This window comes from Grus americana, chromosome Z (assembly GCF_028858705.1).
Source record: "Grus americana isolate bGruAme1 chromosome Z, bGruAme1.mat, whole genome shotgun sequence".
Lineage (NCBI taxonomy): Eukaryota > Metazoa > Chordata > Aves > Gruiformes > Gruidae > Grus > Grus americana.
Genome location: NC_072891.1, coordinates 26,671,350 through 26,689,813, shown reverse-complemented (window position 1 = coordinate 26,689,813; position 18,464 = coordinate 26,671,350). Strand labels below are relative to the sequence as shown.

General features: G+C 41.6%; 1 protein-coding gene across 6 annotated transcripts in view; it reads right to left on the bottom strand.

The window, feature by feature from the left end:
• The window catches only part of LHFPL2 (LHFPL tetraspan subfamily member 2), a 125,183-nt gene that overhangs the window by 9,804 nt on the left and 96,915 nt on the right, over window positions 1-18,464 (bottom strand). For 4 of the 6 annotated variants that reach the window (XM_054811060.1, XM_054811059.1, XM_054811061.1 and 1 more), the window contains one exon: window positions 6,337-7,123. In XM_054811060.1, the coding sequence (XP_054667035.1) occupies window positions 6,337-6,766 (430 nt within the window). In that variant the 5' untranslated portion in view covers window positions 6,767-7,123. The other 2 variants (XM_054811065.1, XM_054811064.1) reach the window with 2 other exon arrangements.

The following is an 18,464-nucleotide window of genomic DNA, read 5'->3' as shown; positions in this document are numbered from 1 at the left end:
ATCAAACGCTTATACCAACTCAGCAGAAAGGGCACAAAAACCACCACCTCCCAACCACAGCTCTATAAGGGAGACTGAAACAACAACATGCCGTGGCTTAAGCAAAGAGGTAAAAGGGCTGCAGGCCATCTTTTTCATGACATTACATTTCCTTAATACTGATCCCACAGCACAAAAAAGACCTCAGAGGTGCCGAGGGGAGGAACTGCAGAGGAACTAAGACTCAGTGAGAAGGAAAAGGTGAAGGGGGATGCAGGAAGAGGAGAATTTCGGGTGGGTTCACAGGTCATGCACCACCATTTGATGGAAGAGATTTATGCTTGCCGAGAAAATCAGCTGCCGATTTTGATCACTGAAAACCTGAGTTTTTTGTTTATTTTTCTATTCTATTTACAATCTGCTGGGTGTCTACTGGTTCCCACATGCCCACCATGGTAGTGCAGGAGATGAGCCGACCACCAAACCTAACAAAACACTGAAATCTTCACTTTATTTCTTTGAAGTTACTAATAGTCTCCCTCAGGCTCAATAGCAATTTAGCACTTGAACTCAATTTTCCTTCCCAGGCATATTCCAACACAGCAGTCCCCTTCACTTGAACTTTCAGCAGCCAAGTGTGTATTAGATGTCATTCTGGCATTTGGCCATATAGGTTACAGGAAGCACTATACCGCAGACAGCACAAGCAGTTCAGACTGTCAGGATTTCCATTAGAAATCCCCACCCCCCTTTTTTCTTTCTTCCCACCCCAAGAATTCAGAATTCTGGCATAAGAAAAGAAAAACTCTGAGCTGAATCCAAGAGGAAATATGCTTTTTAAAAAATGCATGCTCTGCATTTTAGAAAGACAAACAAGAAGCTTCCTTGCCTTCAAGGGCAAAACCACTCTCACTCTGCTCTCCTGCTGCCTGGGCTCCCTGGCCAAGCAACAGCTTCCGTCGCCCGCAGGCAGCAATGTGAGCTCACAAGGTGCTGTCTTCCATGCTCGCCAGCTGGGCCCTTTCTGAGACAAAATAATGCTTTTTTACAGCATGCTGCTGCCTACAACTGAATATCCTAAACTACTCTGCAACTATCATAACCTTTCATGTCATGCTTTGAGCATTAAAGAGCTCTAGCAGCCTCGTGCCCCCTCTTACAGCAGCTTACTTCTCCTGCATTTTCTCCCCTCTCTGAGGAAAGTCCTGGCTGACCTCCTGCTTTCTCCTCAGCTTCCTCCTCCCCAACTCCCAATGGCTGCGTTACTTTCCAGCTGCCAGGAGTGTGCAGCCATACTGCCCCACGCACCACAAGCCCACCCTGCGCAGCTGGATCCTACTTCATACACCCCCACAAGCAGCTCCAGATCCTCTTCCCCTTCAGATGGTTCCCATCACGCTCTGCTCAAGCCATCTTCCTTATCACCCAGCCTCCCAAATGGAAATGATGACCAGTAAGTATAACACACTGAACTATTTCTTAGTGCAAGAGATGTGAAACAAACTCTCCCAGCAGCAAAGATAGACTGTTACAGACACAGCTGGCTTCAAACTGCGTTTCACCTCTTCGTTTTAGAAAATTGCGGAGAAGTTTCCTTGCATTCAAGGGTAAAGCTGCACTGCTGGAACAGAACTATTGCCCAGGGAACAGGAGAAGACATGAACAGTAATAAAAGGGAGAACATAAGAAATCATGGAAAGGACGGAAGAGTGAATGCAGAAGAGCTTGTGAGATGCCAGAAAAGAGAAAGTAATATGGAAGAGACTTCACTGCTTGGGACTGAGCAGGACAAGTGCCAGGGGAAAAAAACAGCCTCCCAGAACAAAGCAGGGGTAACAAGAGGAAATGCTGGGCAGGAATAAAGTAAGGTGAAATATTAAGGAAACCTCAGCGCTGGGTGATGAGAGAATACTAAAGTAGGAGCCTGGAAAGGAAAACCCGAGTCATACCCCAGCAATGCTGGAGGAGAAACTGCTGGGGTGAAGGAGCAAAGCCCAAACCTGCAGCATCTGGGCCCAAGCAGACAGACTCTGACAAAGTGGCCAGGGGAACTTAATGCTCCCAGCCCACCTGCAGCAGCCGTTGAGGACACAAACTTCTGCTTCGTCTGACTGCACATATATCTGTTAAAGGCATAACTGCCAGTGGCTCAGCCTGCTAAGCCACACAATGGTAAAATGCAGCCATGCATTCACCTCACCAAACCAGAGATGCCTCTTGGCACGTGGCTGGGATGCAGCTGGTCTCCTGACTGATGCAACCCAATTTTTACATCCTTTTTTTTTTTTTCCATGCTTCTGTCGTTTTGAGCTAGGAGACAGTGGACTGTGAACAGAGAAAATAGTGAGAAGGGGATGACCCACAAGAAGCTCCCAGATGAAGCCATCAGCACTCTGGAAAGACTTGAGAGAAAAGGAGCTATTTTCACCCCTTTCAGTAAACCTACCTGGCAATGCAGCCCCACTCCAGCATGTCAAAGCAGGAGTAATAGAAACTGAACTCCCAAACCCGGACAGCTTCCTGACATGCCCACACCCTTTCTCCTCTGCTCTCCCCAAAGCCTTCCCAGGCACCTGATGGTGTAGCTCCTCACAAGGAAGCACAGGGGCCTGCTCAAGTTTTGCAGGTGAGATAATATATATGCTGCTAGTTTAGCTTCCACCTCCTGGTGCGTGGTCAGGGTGTCGCTGGCGTGTTGTGGCTCACCTGCAAGTCAGGCAGCCACTCACTGTGGGGAAGGCCCTGTCCACCCAGCCATGATGCCAGGGGCCTGCTCTGCACAGCTGTGCCCTTAGAGGTTTAAAAAAAAAAAAAAAAAAAAAAAGCCAAGAAAAGGTGGTGATTATGAACTTCATTAAGGAAACTGTGTCAGAGATGGAAGCTGAACCTGGTTTAGGCTCTGTCTTAAGCTCCCCCCCACCCTCCTTTGAGGCCAGGTTATATTTAAATTACATTACTTAGCATCAAAGTGAAATACCCAAGCCCAAGTAAGGTTTGTAAGCACATATGCAACTATCCTATATGCGTACCAAGGTATGTCAGTAAGGGATCACCAATTAATTATTTACTTCCTTTAACTAGATAATTATTTTGAATTGGTTCTTATCAGCTACCATATAATAGCATGCTGCCTCTTCTAGCCTCTGCATTTCAAGTGATTCACAGACTGTAAAAATAGACTACTTTCCCCAAAAAGACATACAAATGAAAGTCTGCCTGGTCTTCTTGCTGCTGGGTAGTAATTATCTATTTAATTACATGGCTGTGTTCTTTGCACTCTGTATTGCAGAGAAAAGTTGCTTTTCCAGATGAAACGATCCTCAAACATCTCCAAAACCAGGGCCACTGATTACTGTCTCTACAGCTCCAGAATGAAAGGCACTGCAGTCTGAAAATAAGTGGTAGAAGGTCTTGCTCTATAACAAAGGAAATAGAGGAGTTTAAATGAAAGCCATATTTTCTTCCTTTATGGCTTTGTATTTCTAATTTTCTGCCACAAAAAAACCCCCAAACATCTATGGAGCAGATGTGTGTATGGCTCCTTCCCATTGACCTAAATGAGAGTTTGCACATTTGTCAAAGGGTTGTAACAGAAGAGACATTGCTTTCTGTTCTGTAATTTCACCATAGGCATCATGCAGGTCACAACCAATGTTGCTAGACTGAAAAGATATATCCGGTGTCTGTTATTGTTTTTTCATGATGAATTCCAGGAATAAATTAACTTGTTGTATGTTTTTAATTATATTAAATCTCCACTGCAAAGATATAGAGATTTTAAATGAGATTAAGTCTGCAAGATCCTGAGTTCCTGTAGATGACTCTATCATGGGTGCATCTCATCTTTGAAAATGAGATGTTTGACATACTTGCAAATATTGGACTGATACAGGCTGATAAACAAAGTGATTTTGTGAATTCTTCTCCTACGCTTATTAAAAACAAAATTGTTCACATTTGAAGAATGATCTTACACTTAAGACCATTAAGGCAGGGTTGTATCTTGTTCTCTGGTCAGGTCATTAGTCTAGCTATCATAATCCCTGTATGGATTAACCATGCTGACAACTGTCCTTATGAACAACTTACTTAAGCATTTTCCAAAACTCAGGAACTGAGAAAGTTGAAATTAACAGCTGTGATAAGTCATAAGGAAAATAATTTCAACTAAGTAAGCAGATGCTGTAATGCTACTGGCACAAAAGTAGCAGTGGACCCAATAAAACTAATCTTGAGAAAACGAGTTGCTAGCCACAAGACGCCTTGCTGCAAATACTGGCAGACATACTTACAGCAACAGTTTCAGTAACGTGACCTTTCTGTTACCCAGTTTCATGCTGTGTCATCTATCTGAATTATAAGAAAGGAAGTGCTTCTATCCTCAGTACAGCTCATAAAGGACTGATCTACCCTCTAACATGTAAGAAATGCTTTGTCGACCATGTTGTTCAATTCATGAGGCTACAAGTCCCATTACAGGTACAGCTGGTTTGATTGAAAAACATAAAACTGCACATATTTTCTCACAAATACATGGTCCCCAGAACAGTATTCCAAGATACAAGAACCTACTTCCTGCTAATCTTGATGTTAGACTAGATATTTTGAGATGGTATCAGAGTTGTAAGTAATCTTTTCAACAGCCCCAAGTCTGACGTGCCAGATACCTACTTACGCTGCTAACCAATCTCTCCCATGCAAATACCCCTCGAACAGAAAAGAAGTAATGTCATCTCCTGAAAAACAGGTTTCATGGATTATTTCTGAAATACAAGTTAAGAAAGCAAGGAGCTAATACCTTCCACTGGCTTAATCTGCACTGCAGAGCTGCTTCCTTGTTGCACTGGTTCTGGCAAATTCTGCAAACCAGGAGTGACTACAGCAAAACCTGTAATTTCTATCTAAAGTACATTCATCTGTTAATTGTATGCCATCATGTGAACAGAAGCATCTTGAGCCAACTTAGGGATCTAATTCTGCCCCAGAAGCACAACCCTTACATCGTGGATGACATGAAATAAGCAGTACGCTTTTATACCGAAGCAGCATGAAGTGGAGGATGATGAGAGCCACCACGCTAGTGCTTCAGGGGCCAGCGTCAGCTTGCCCCTGGCTCATACTGCTGGCTCGGGAAGGCTGCAGCAGGCAACAAATTAAGTTTTTGCCCACTCCCCCATATGTATTTAGAATAAGATAAATTTAGGTCTCAATCAAGCAAATGAAACTAACCAGCTTCATAAAGGTTTGAACACCTATTATTACACCTCCTGCCAAGGTACAGCCACTACAGATGTGTTTGGTCACCTCAGTGGAGGCAAGAAGCCAGATTCACTTTTCAAAGAAACAAGTTAAAACTTCCCAAATTTTTTGTAACAAAAACATTTTTTGAATTGAAAACATCTGCTTAAGAGCACCACCAAGAGGGAAAGAAGAGATGGCCCTGCTCATTCCCTCCCTCCTCACAGGTCTCTGAGGGCTGCCAGAGGTAGGGCAGAAGACTACTCTCCTACTCCGGATGACCACATGCACACAGCACAAAAGACGAAAACCTGAATATGGGACAGGTTCTCCCCACAGCTTGCTGGCAAGTACAGAAAGCCAAATACTTCTCTAACTAGGGCCGTCCAGTGTTGGTTTACTAACAGTTATTTAATCTCTGTAAAATCCATGGGTTTAAGCAGAAACACCAAATCTCTAGAACCAATTCATCTTTTCAGGCAAAGCACAGCTGATACTTGGGACAGTGAATAGATAAGCTCACTGGGCGGTGTAACTGCAGCTGAACAGTAAGCTGGCTAAAGGAAGGGTTTATCATAAGATATCGCTTGTCAAACTCACAGCCTTGAAGAAGGCTGCTTAGCATGAAAAGGTGGGGAATGGGGTGTGCGACTGCAGGCTGTTCATGTCTCTGGGGTGGTATTTGCTCTCACCACAGTCATGAAGCCTCCGAGACACTGAGAACTGCCTTCAGTCCAGTCCATGGAAAAATTACTGAGGTAGTGAGAGGGAGATAGACTGCCTTAATGTAAGTGAGTATTAACTTTGCTCTCTGCTGGTAACAAAGGGGAGAAGTTTTTGTTACTGAAAGAAATTCAAACAGATGGAAAAAACTGAACAGCAAACAAAAGCAACACTGGTCAGTTCATTTTGGCACACAACAGGCTGCAATTCTGCTGCCAATGTCAATGTATTACATGCTGTGTAGCTATAAATTTCAGTTGTGTTTGAATAAACACCAGCATATAGAACCGCTTTGGGTCTGCCTAATGCAGTCTGTAGACAGGACAGAATTGTTATATTTCTTTAGCTGAATGGCCCCAAAATTAACATCTTTAGTTGCTGTCAAAGTACACATACCTGCAATCCCTTGTAGCAGCCCACAGACATTAAAAATGCTTTTCTTCATAATACTCTGCACACACATAGTAAAGACAGACACAAACGCCACAGCACAGAGAATCATGATTCCCACGGCTAGAAAAATAGCGGTTGCCTGCCAGAACCCACTGGCAATCTCATTGAAGTTTTCGGCATAAGGACCACAAAGCGTGTCTCGTCTAGAAAGCTGCGTGTGGGAGATTCTGGTGCAGCGCCCATAGATGCCCAGTGTTGGATGGTAAGGCTCCTGTGATCCCCCTGTTCTGTTGTCCACATCCTCGGAGTTTGAAGGCTTTGCTTTGCCAATCAGCCAGTCTGCGCTCATGAAAGCAATGAGCTCTGCAAAAGCCACCACAATACTCAGGAGAGTCCATAGCATCGACCGACACGTTACAATGACATGACACATATTGATGTCCAGCGCTTGTGATCAGTGCAGCTGACAGTCTTAAAATCCAGGCACAAGGGGGGAAAAATTAAATTAAGAAAGAAAAAAAGGACCCTAAGATAATCACGGTGGCTGCTCTGCCTGCTCTTTCAGCTCTCTCACAAAGGCCAAGATGAAATTTCTCAGGAGAAAAAGTGAACAGCCCCAAGTTTTGCAAGCAGTGCAGTCATTTGTTCTTTCCGTTTAGTTCCTCCTTTTTTCTTTCTAGGATGCTGCGCTCTGAAGTATGCTTTTCTTTCTTAATATTCATACTGGCACATGACACTGCAGGCTGGCGGGGGAGACTGCAAGGACTGCCCACTGTTTGACATCACACACCTACAAGAGAAAGAGACAACACATCAGCAGCGAGAAAAAAGTCTTCATTTCCACCCCCACAACAAGCCAAGATCTTGTGCAGAACCACATCAACGTGCAAAAGCTCTAACAAGGGCCGGTGAAACAGAGCCTGCTGGAAACCTCACGGCTTTGTCCCAGGGGAGTGATTAAGCTCCCGCTGCCCGGCAGTACTTACGGTATCTACTCTGCCCCATCCTATTGAGGGTGTTTGTCAAGCACTTTGCAAGCAAAGGTCTCTGTAACACCCAGCAGTCCCACCCACTCCTATCACCACGCCCCCGTCATCTTCCTCTGGTCGAAATTAACCAAGGTTGCTGGCAGTTACCCAGCAAAATGTTCGTACACGTTTAAGCAGTTTCACAGACGTGCAGCTCCTGCCTTCATTTTGGGGAGGTAGCACAGCACGCCTTTGGGAAGGGAGCTCAGTACAGTGCCACGTGCCACAGGCACCTGGGTGCAAGGGCCAATGAAGGAACCTTGTTCCAACCTTTTGGGCTTCTGCTGACTGCAGCTAAGTCAACCTTGGCCTCAAGATGAGATGAACACGATTGCAGCTGGGAACAGCCCACCCTGCGATGTGGTGACACTGCCCACGCCTTTGAAGCCCAGGTTTTGCAGAAGCAGTGCTTCCCCAGGTCTGTACCCAGCTTTGCACCAGTGTTTCAGAAAAACTATCTGCCTGCAGGTATGTCACACACCTCATCTTGAACTGATGCCAGCACTGGCAGCCTCTGGTGACTTAGGCCACTGTAAACAGGAATCTGCACAAAAATGTACCAGTTGCTGCAAAGTGGCCAAGAGCTCTGGTGAGGGGGGTTGCCAGTCAGCCTTGACCTTCCTGACTCCTCTCAGTTCTCCCCATCCACAGTTCTGTGCACACTGGGACTGCAGCAAAATGATCCCCAGGGCTTCCCCCAAGCCTTTATGCTGCCTTTCAAGAGTAGCTGATGACATTCCCAGAGTTACAGTTATCTTAGTACAAGAGGCAATCAGAGATCACTATACTTCCAACTCATATCCAAATATTGGCCTTAAAATAACAAATGGGTCATCGCATACGCCTCTGTGCTTGAACTGAAACTGTGTCACTTGAAAGCAAGGGGAGGTAGCAGGAAATGCCCTCACATTACCCTCTCCGTGATGAGAATGTAGCACTTCCAAGTTTTCCTCACAAAAAACAAAATACCAACACTGAACTGGAGGCAGGAGAGTTGAGAACCAGATCTGGACCTCACTGCTGCGCTGCTGCCAAACACAAAGGGGTCAGCAGATGCCAGAAAAACAGACATCCTCTTTTTTTTTTTTAGCTTTGTCATGTGGTTGGTGTTTCATGTCTTAGGAGTTTTGAGCTCAGTGGTTGAATCCTAGTCCCACTGAACGCAAAATGAAACACACCCCCACAACTTCAACACATTCAGACTTTCATCCAGCAATTTCTACTCCCTCCTATACTGGTCGTAGTTAATCATCTGCAAGATTTTATCCACATTACTCTTTCTCGTCTAGATCTGCAGACACCTCTGGTACTAGCAGATACATAGCCTGAAGTTGCTGTGCCAACAACTGAATTTTGAATCCCTTAGTTCAACATTACAGCACTGCCTTAAAAAAAGGCAAAACCTATTTAGTTGTGCTTTAGCTATACTGAGATAACAGTTCAGCTCATTTTCCATTTTTTGGGGGGGAAGCATGAAGTTTTCAAGCAACGTGACATACTGATGACTTGAATACACCCTTTGTAATAACAGAGAGCTGAAGTGTCAGCCTGCCAAAAAAAAAATTAATTCTCTCAGTATTTCCACTTTAAATAACAACTGGAATGTAGGAAAAGTCCACTACGAACCTACATTTTTCTGATGTCATCTCCACAATTAAAGAGAATTTAGTAGAAAATGTCTTTGTTTTTTAAGAAAAGTTCCAAAAAGCTCTAAAATCCCCATTTCTGTGCAAGCACCACACCCATGTGAACTCCTCATCTTTGTAATGCCAGGATTTTAATTGAGGTGCAGTAAAAGTTGAACACCCATCATAGCTGTTACTGATTACTTTGTACCTACTGAACATAAAATACTGTTTATTGAACATAGATGAGAACGAAGTTCGTATTTACTTAAGTAGGTGGAAATTTCAGATGAACACTGGCAGCCATAAAAACATGGCACTGATAACAAATGTGGGATGCTATATTAGAATCAGAAGAAAAAAAACAAGCCATGGGGTTCTTTTCCATTTGAAATACAAGTGCAAGAATAAATTGCAGCAACATTTTAAAACACAGCATCTCCAGAGAAGTCACTGCATAACCAAAATAGCGTGTCTAAAGATGATATGGAGGCTGACTCAAATCTTAGGAATTCAGTGAAACATACACTTCCCTGTTTTGCAACACAGGCAAACTTCACAGCACCTAAAAGTTAGTAAATGTCATCAGTAACTACAGTTCAACAGAATATACTTTGATTTCCAATTAAACCTTCACAATTCATCTTTTCCCAGGTAATGAGTACTTTATTCTGGTACAAAACACATATCCAGAACAACATACCCTTATTCATGGGAGAACTTCTGCATAAATTTATTCTTGCACTAGTGATGCCCTCAAATGGGAGTGCCACTCACCTACAACTCCTTTTTGTGAGCAGATGGACAGAAACATATGAAGTAGGATGGTGAGACCAAACAAGGGGCAGGGGCCACTCTCCTGCAACTCCTTTTCATGAGCAGACAGGCAGAAACATATAGACCAGAGGAGGGGCAAGAGCATTTCTTCTTTGTGAGACTAAGCAAGGAAAGATTGCACATGAAGTACGGGAGATAAGTTACAGTTCAGTCATAATTGTGCAGTTAACCTTTTCCTTCCAAGACACCTCACCTTAAGTTTCCATATGAACCTAACCAATTCTCACACAGCTCCAACAGCATGTTTGTGCTATACATTGAAGCCTTTCCAGCTACAGACTGTGTTAAATAACTGCACTTCATGAAGCTTCCCTCCAGCACTCTGCTCACCCCTTTTCTTCCATTTTTGCTCACAGAAACTCAGGCTAGGCCTTTGCAAGGCTGAAAAATGGCTGTTTATTCCCCCTCTCAGTTTCCCATCCCTCTACAAGTGTTTTCCATGACAGAACTGGTATGCTCTTCACAGCATGCCGTTCAATATCCACTTTTGACTGACTGTCAAAATATTTGCTTTGACAGCCCAAATTCAAAACATACAACAGTTTTTTAACCCCTTTGGTATTAACTCATTCAAAATAACTCTAGCTGAGGAAGCAGACTACAAAAAGCTGGCTCGCCCCTTAATCATTTGGGCCTCCCTCTGTTTTTACTATTTCATTCAACTGTACAGGCATGGGAAGAAGCCATCCGTGCTAGGCAAGCAGGTATCCCAGGAGGGAAACAGCCCCGCACAGCAAGCAGACGTATGAGCCACGCACCATGGCAGGTCCTCAGTGCGAGGGTCTTGGCAGCACCATCCCACCCCACCACTCCTCGGCTGGACAGCACAGCTCTTGGACGAGTCAAAACTACACCTTCAGCATCATTTCCTCTGCTCCCTGAACCATGCTGATCGTCAGGTTCTGCATTAAGTGAAGTCTAACACAGTGAAAAGATGTCAGTGAGAACATCAGATCCTCAAAGCATTAGAGAGAACAAAACTGAGTTATTGAATGCAAAAATCTTTCGGTTGTTTTAATCTAACAAAACATACCATCTTAAAATATCACTAAAACCTCTTCCTCTGTAGATGCAATTTTGACAACTGGATACTCTGCCTCAAGTTATACTTCCACATCTCTAGCTAAGACTATTCAGCTGTTGCCTTTTACTACACAACATTGCTATATGGTAAGTAAATACATAACATCTCTTTTTCTGAACTAGATAAAGAAACACTGGCCTCCATTTTACTTACACTGCCAAAACCAGAAAGTCAGAAGCTGATCCAAATTATAATATTTGAATTAAGGTTTTGATTTTAGAGATGTTGAACTGCAGGGTTTTGCTTTGGCATACCAGGCAGATAGAAGGGAACAGCTGCAAAGTTCAAATCTGAGTCAATCACATACCACAGGTGTTTATTTTAAAAAGGTATCCTACAAGCAACCTGAAAGAGACCTACAAGTACCTTCCAGAACAATGTTCTGGCCAGTCCTTCATGCTCCCCTTATGGTTTGACTGAAGATGGGGGCTCAGACTAAACTCTACAATTCAGCTTTTGACCTTCCCAGCCTGGATCTGTCAGCTCAAGAGTGAGAATAAATCATCTTTAGATAAGTGGCTTTTAGCTTGGCTTAAACAAACAGCTGAATGGAAGGCCACACAGACTGCTGAAACAGTCCCAATTTATAAAATAAATCCAGGCACAATTAGACATTTTCTTTTAAAGCTTGCTACAGTCCAAAGCACAACTATGCAGAAGAGTTTCTAATGCTGTTTACAATACACAACCTTGAGCATCTCATAACCCAAAATGTGCTAATCTTGGAAGCCTGGGTTCTGCTTTCTCTGAAACATTGTTCATCAGCAGTTATAAACACTGTGAAAATGCTTTGAACTATGAGAGTAGAAGTGGCTCCTATTTATGTTGATGTTTGCAGACTCACTATTTAAAACAAACAGTAAGAGGCTCACACACTAAAACTCAATTACCTCAAGCTGACCCCCACCCAGGTTGACATAAGCTCCCGCTTTATGCAGCTTCCATCCCTAGGTGTTGCTGGACAAGCAAGCCAGTCAACTGTGAGCTCACTCCGCCTCGCAGAGTGAGGCAGCCACCACACCACAGAGGCAGGAGGGACAACACTTAGACAATATGGGATGAGCATTAGAGATTATTCATTTTCTGGGTGAGTAAATAAACTTCTCTGCCCACTTGGTCCCCTCACATGAGATGCATTCTTCCAGGATCTGCTGCCCAGGAGGAGAGGGCAGGCTCCTGCCAACTTCCATTCAGTCTTCAAAGTAGTGGACCAGGTGCCAAGCAGCGTTTCTCAGGAGATACCACCATGAATACCAAAATACCTTGCTAAAGGTGCACGTCTGCATTTCTATCCCCACACACTTATAGGTGACTTGCAAATTTAAGTAAAGGTACATTCATAACATTCCCCTGCCACAAGAGAACAGGGACAAGGATTAGTACTTAAGGAAAGACAAGTTGTCCCAAAAGGTTTGGAGTAAGCTTTCTCTGCAGACCACAAGGAGCTCTGCTGGCACTGGTTTCTGGTAAGCAGTGCATACTCACCACAGGAAGCACCTGGACCAAGAAGAGGGAAAGACACTTGGATACTTCAGTCTTTGTTTTGTTTTGTTTTTTAAATGCAACATGTTTCAAAGTCATCAAAAATATTCAGAGTCAGATAACAAAACAGGAGAAGGTGCTTTAAAGCTGAAGTGGTTGCACGGCTTCAGACAAACAGCAGAGAATAAATAAAGGATTCCCTCCCCCTCCATCCACCTTCATATTTTCATCAAATTATTGCCTACTAAAACAACATTCCAGAGCAGAACTTTTTACTTGAAGCACAGAAAGCAAAGCTTTGATTATTCATCACTTGTGAATTAAAGGAGAGCAAACATTTGCATATCTTATAAATATTTAACTTATAAACCTGCACAGGCATATTAATGAGTGCACTATTGTGACAGGCTGTTGAAACCATGCCATACTCTGTTCATAGACAGATGCATTTCACTGGTAATAGAAGGAATGTAGACTTACAATGCATCATGTGTTGTTGCTGTTGGCACAATGTAAGATGTGAAATATAACTACAATATATCACAAAATAGTTAAAACTCACTGTAGTATCCTAATCAAATCCCCATTTCCTTGCCTTTCATTTGAATTATGCCCTGTTTACTTCAGCCTTTTCCTACCAAGGGCAGAGCTTGTAGATGTAAAATCTTAAACTATCCCTCATGTGCCCAAATGCGCATTCTATGTATGCCAACAGGTTAAAAAAACCCACAAACAAATGACAAAAAAAAAATGCTGACAGTGACTACTGTTCTCCTGAGGCAGCATGAGATGATTATTCCATCCCATCATCTTCCCATCATGCTATAGAAAATGCCATCTAATTTCAGGTGGATTTGTTTCTAGAATACATCACTGTAAAAGAAACTAATATAAAACGTATTTCCAACTTTAAAAAAAGGCAGTTGAAATGTACTGTTCTCTTTCTGACCTCATTAAAAGCTGTGGCAAAACTCCCACTGACTTTAATGGGGCCAATACATCACTGAAAAATCACTAGAAGAATGAGAGTTTCCAAATTTTCAGACTAACTGCAGGGGAGGTTTAAACACAGGATTCATTTCCCTCTTCCCTCATCCAGACAAAACTTTGCTTATTGCCCCCCCACTAAGAGGAGATCAAGCTAACTCGGATTTCCAGCATCTCCTCTGAACCGCAAATTCTCAAGCAGGAGATTTGTTCCATTGCTCCATTTTTATTGACTTAGAAAATTCCTTAAACCTACAGCCATTACGTTGTGTTTTGAAAACTTACTCAAGATCTTTTGCAATTCCAAAATTTATTAAAACCTATGAGGCTAAGAAAAGCTTATGTGTAGTATTTCTATTGTTGCTATCTCAAGAGAAAATTACACATCACATCAAAAATCATCACTGAGGGAGCAATCTTGGCTACAATTAGTGATAGCCTAACTGCTCAGGAATTTACCAACTGGGAGCAGAATCGTGAGTTTCCTTTCCTACTTTGATTCCTCACTAGCTCACTGAAGTCTCAATCTTCAGGAGTCTCATCTGAAGACCCCTTTCTTTTTTACTGACAATATCACATCTGTCAAGAGGACACAAATATTCATTGTGTTGGGATTACTTCTTACAACAACTAGTAACTACAGTTTCTGAAGGACTTTGGCGGAGGAGAAAGGGTGGTTAGGAGGAAAATGGGAAGGCAGAAGGAAAGTACTACTAATATTTGGTAGCAAACAGATCCTTGCTATTTTTATACTAAGGATTTTTACCTTAAAAGGAAGCTAGGCTTTGGCTGTTTAAACAGTTAATAGTGTCTACATGAGCTAGAGCATCAGCCCAAAAAAACCTTGGAATCTGTGCTTGTTGTAAAAAGCAATTCACTCCCATGAGTTCATCGTGACAGATTTGGAACTACTCTTCATAATTTATGAATATTGTATTAAGATATTTATTATACTAATATATTGGTTATTGTTTAATATGAAGCTGGTGAGACAAACAGGCAGGAAAGGAAAGAATGACTCATTTATGCCACTTCTCAGCAAACTCTGGGGAATTGCTTACTAAAAAGACAATACTAAGACAGGAAAAGCCTCTCAAACACAGCAGATCAAAGATGCGAGGACTGTTTAGGAAGGAACAGTCTCAAACTGAAGGGAAGAGAAGCTGTTTTGGACAAACAAGCTTAAGAAAAAGGCACCTATTGGAGGTGCCTGTTGAAGTTAGGCCAACACAGAACACCATATTGGGCCCCTCATTTGCAGACATGCCTGCAAATAGCCTTGGTCCCTTGTATGAAGGAAACACCACTTCAGTTAATTCTCTAAAGGAAACCATTGCCGTATCTCCTCTCACAGCTGTGGCTGCATTATCAGAGTGACCACAAAGGTTATGCATCTCCAGCCTGTCCGAGCAGCCTGGGGTGGGTTATTCTTCTGCTGAGACAAGACCTAAAGCTATAGACCCAAGGACTGTCTTTTGTGACCAGGAAGGACCCAGAGGTGTTTGCACTGTTACTCACTGCACATGCCTGTAAACAATCTACACCAGTGTCTCCAGAGAGTCACCTCACAGATATTGACTCTTCCCCAGCTTCATGACGCGCAACGTTCCTACAGTGCAGAAAGGACACACTTTCGGCAGAACAGGATGCACTTTGGATCCAGGCCATAAAGCTCACACAAACTGCCCAGCTAGGATACCAGTGACAGATGGGATGGAGAACCTATCATGTTTCAAAATGTATGTATTCATTTAAGTTCCTCTTAATTCAAACTGCAATATCCTTCAAAAATAATCAATACAGATGAGCAGCTCAGCACAGTAACGCATACAAATTTATGTACATGACAGAAACACCTTTACTGACTTTACATTGACTTTTCATTGTAGTGGAGCTGAAGAGAACCAGTAGTGACTCAAGGTAACTGAAAAGGGTCGTGATGGATCAGAGCTGCCATGTTTCCATACTGGAAAGGTGTGTAGACATCTGAAATATCTGGGTACCACATACAACAGTAAACTTGAAAAAAATGCATGAAAATCCTTTTATCTAGTCTGGAAGAAGGCAATATACTCAGAGAAACACAGATACCTGATATCTTTGCAAACATTACTGAACGTGAACCATTACTAATGGCTAACCATTTAACCACAGCCAAGAAAGGAGAATTGAAATGAGATGTTTCTGATACTCCATATTTCATTAATTAATAATTACAGGAATGCTGTCTTCATTTGGGATCTCTAAACTTTAAAATGGAAGCTCACTGCAAAGAGCTTGGAAAAATCTAGACTAATAATTCAAATTCTGGAAACCTCATTTTTTAGAGCAAGAAACAAAAAGAAACAGATGATTTATTGTAGTAACTGGATCCAATTCTAAAGCCATGAGTGGACATAATTCTACAAGCTGAGCCATGTACAGAATTGTGGCTTGGTTTATGCATTTTGACTTGCTAGACTATGGATTGATAATAGTCCTTTTCTGTCCTTAAAATGTATACGACTGAAAATGAATAATGAATAAAAATTTTTAAAAGCTGAAAAGGGATAGAGGGAAAAAACATCTGCACTTTTCTCAGCTTCATCTCTGAAAATGCTTTATCAACTCTCTGCCACTGATGTCCTGCAGTTTATGTCATAGCAGCACTTAATGGAGCAAACTAAAACTGGAGCTGTGTGGAGTCCAGTTTTATTTATCTGTAAGGTTGTAAGTACTACCCCTTCCTGCCATCTAGATACATAGGAAAAATGAAAGGAAGAAGGCATTATTAAACCATCCCAGTTTTCCAGATGAAATGTTCCTCAGTCATATAACAAAGTCTGTAGCAACAGGAATTGAACCTGAATACGGCCATTACAAAACCTAAAACTCTGGGGGTCTGATATACTCCTAAGTGTCATCCACTGTGCCAACCACTTTTTTTGTCATCCTTGAAACACAAACCTCAGCTATTCCTCTGTCACTTTTAATCTCCAGCCATGACATGCTGCCTGCAAAGGTGGTACTCCTTTTCCATCAAGTATGACCACAGACAAATGATACTAAATGAAATGATCATATCTCCAAAAGTAACTTTAATTTTCCTGGTCACTGCTTTGTTATTAAACTGCCATTTTTCCTACAGTATTCACTGCTGAAATAGATAATTGCCATACCGATATGCCACAACAACTTGTCCATGGTATCAGGAGAGACAAATTCACCTGCAAAGAAACAAACTTATCTTTACAACTAGAATTCTCTATTTGTACTTCAGAGAACATAACTTCAGTCATAACACCTACATGTGTTGTGATGGTTCTGCCCACAGGCATACCTTATTGAAAAGAACAAAACTATAGGACAATAGCAGATATTCAACAGGTACCACAAGATTATAGGGAATGGACTTACTTCAGGACAGACAGCCTTTTTACATATTAGGTTGGTGAGTCTTCTTTTTAAAGCTTTCACTGACATGAATCCTTTTGAAAGCAAATCCAGTTTACAAACTAGTATAAATGTTGCATCTGATTGTACCATTGCCAAAAGGTGGAAAGTTCTTGATTATGTCTTCCCCTTGGGAAATGCAAATAAATCAAAATCAAACCTGCATCTCTGAAGACCTCCCAATGTCTAGATAGACATCTTTACTAAGAAAAAGTCCCTGCATGCTACCAGCTTTAAGAAAATCTGTGTGCTCTGTAAGTTTCAAACATTTCCTTGGATTCTGAAAATCATCTTTAAATATAAGATTACCTATTAATGTCCTTGTTGCATTTCCAGCTGTATATAAATACAGAACTTCAGTATGAAATTAAAAGTACAGTACAATAAACAGTTTCATTAACTGTTCATCATGCAACTTACTGTTTTGAAACAATTCTAAACACTGCACTGCATTTGGTAAATTGATAATGGCAATTATTAGCATCAGTTGGTTCTTTAAAATATATGGTTGCAAATTATAAACTTTATCTTCCATATTCTAATAAATGCCTTCCTAGAAAACCAACTCATTTCATCAGAGAAAAAATTGAGCAGATCTGAATAAATCATTAACAGCATTTATAAAATAGAAAGACAATATGGTCATGCAGACCAGACATTTATTTAAACATTTATCAGAATTTTGCTCAGAATCTTATTTCATGAATCCACAAAGGTCTTTCAGTGTCACAGCTTAAGCTGTGCACAGTGCCACCATTTGCATATATTCCTGTTCACAATATTTTCTTCCAACACATATCTCACTTATGTTCTGGAACAAACTTCCTAGAGATAAATGTGCAGCTACATGAACTATCTCAGGTGGGCAGAACATGCTCTTCTGCCAGTCTTTGTCTATTTGGTTAAGACTGTAGAATTAATAGTTCAGATAAAGCAATCAAATAATCAAAATCATTTGAGCCTGAATTAGAATATACTGAACAAACCAGTATTTGCTCTGAGGTTTTTTTTTTCTTCTTTTTCAGGATGCTTAGCCCTATGTTCTCTCACTGTTGAGTAATAAAGTTATGAAATTGGTCTGAAGCATCAAGGGAGAGAAAAGAAAGGAAAAAAAAAATCAAAATAGACTACCTAAGCATGGAGAGGACAACATGCAGGTAGAGAGAAAAGGCTTTGTTTTGGTTTTAGTGAAACATTGCTTAAAGTACTGAAGCACCTTCCAATGACTGCTAGCCATTACTAAGCTTCAGACGTCTGATAATGTGTCAAATCTTGCTATCTGACACAGTAAAAGTTTTATCTTGTGTGTGTATATATATAGAGAGAGAGAATACAAAAAGCTTGGAAACATTCTCTCAAAATACCAAATAACTTTCCATTCTTCCTGCATAAAAGTTGAATCAGGAGATTTATCTACTTTTTATTATAGCAGAAAAAAGATTAGGGGACACCAGAGTTCTTATTTTGAGTTAACCAGTAAAAATACCTATATAAAAAGCTGAACTTCAGAATTATCATCATTTCAAAGCCTTAAGAAAAAAAAAAAATCTGTTACAAGTTCAACAATCCACTGAATAAATCAAAATGGAATCAAAGCAGCTTGCATGCACATCCAGTATGCTGCCAGTCTCCAAGCACTGTTTGGTGAGCAGTGTC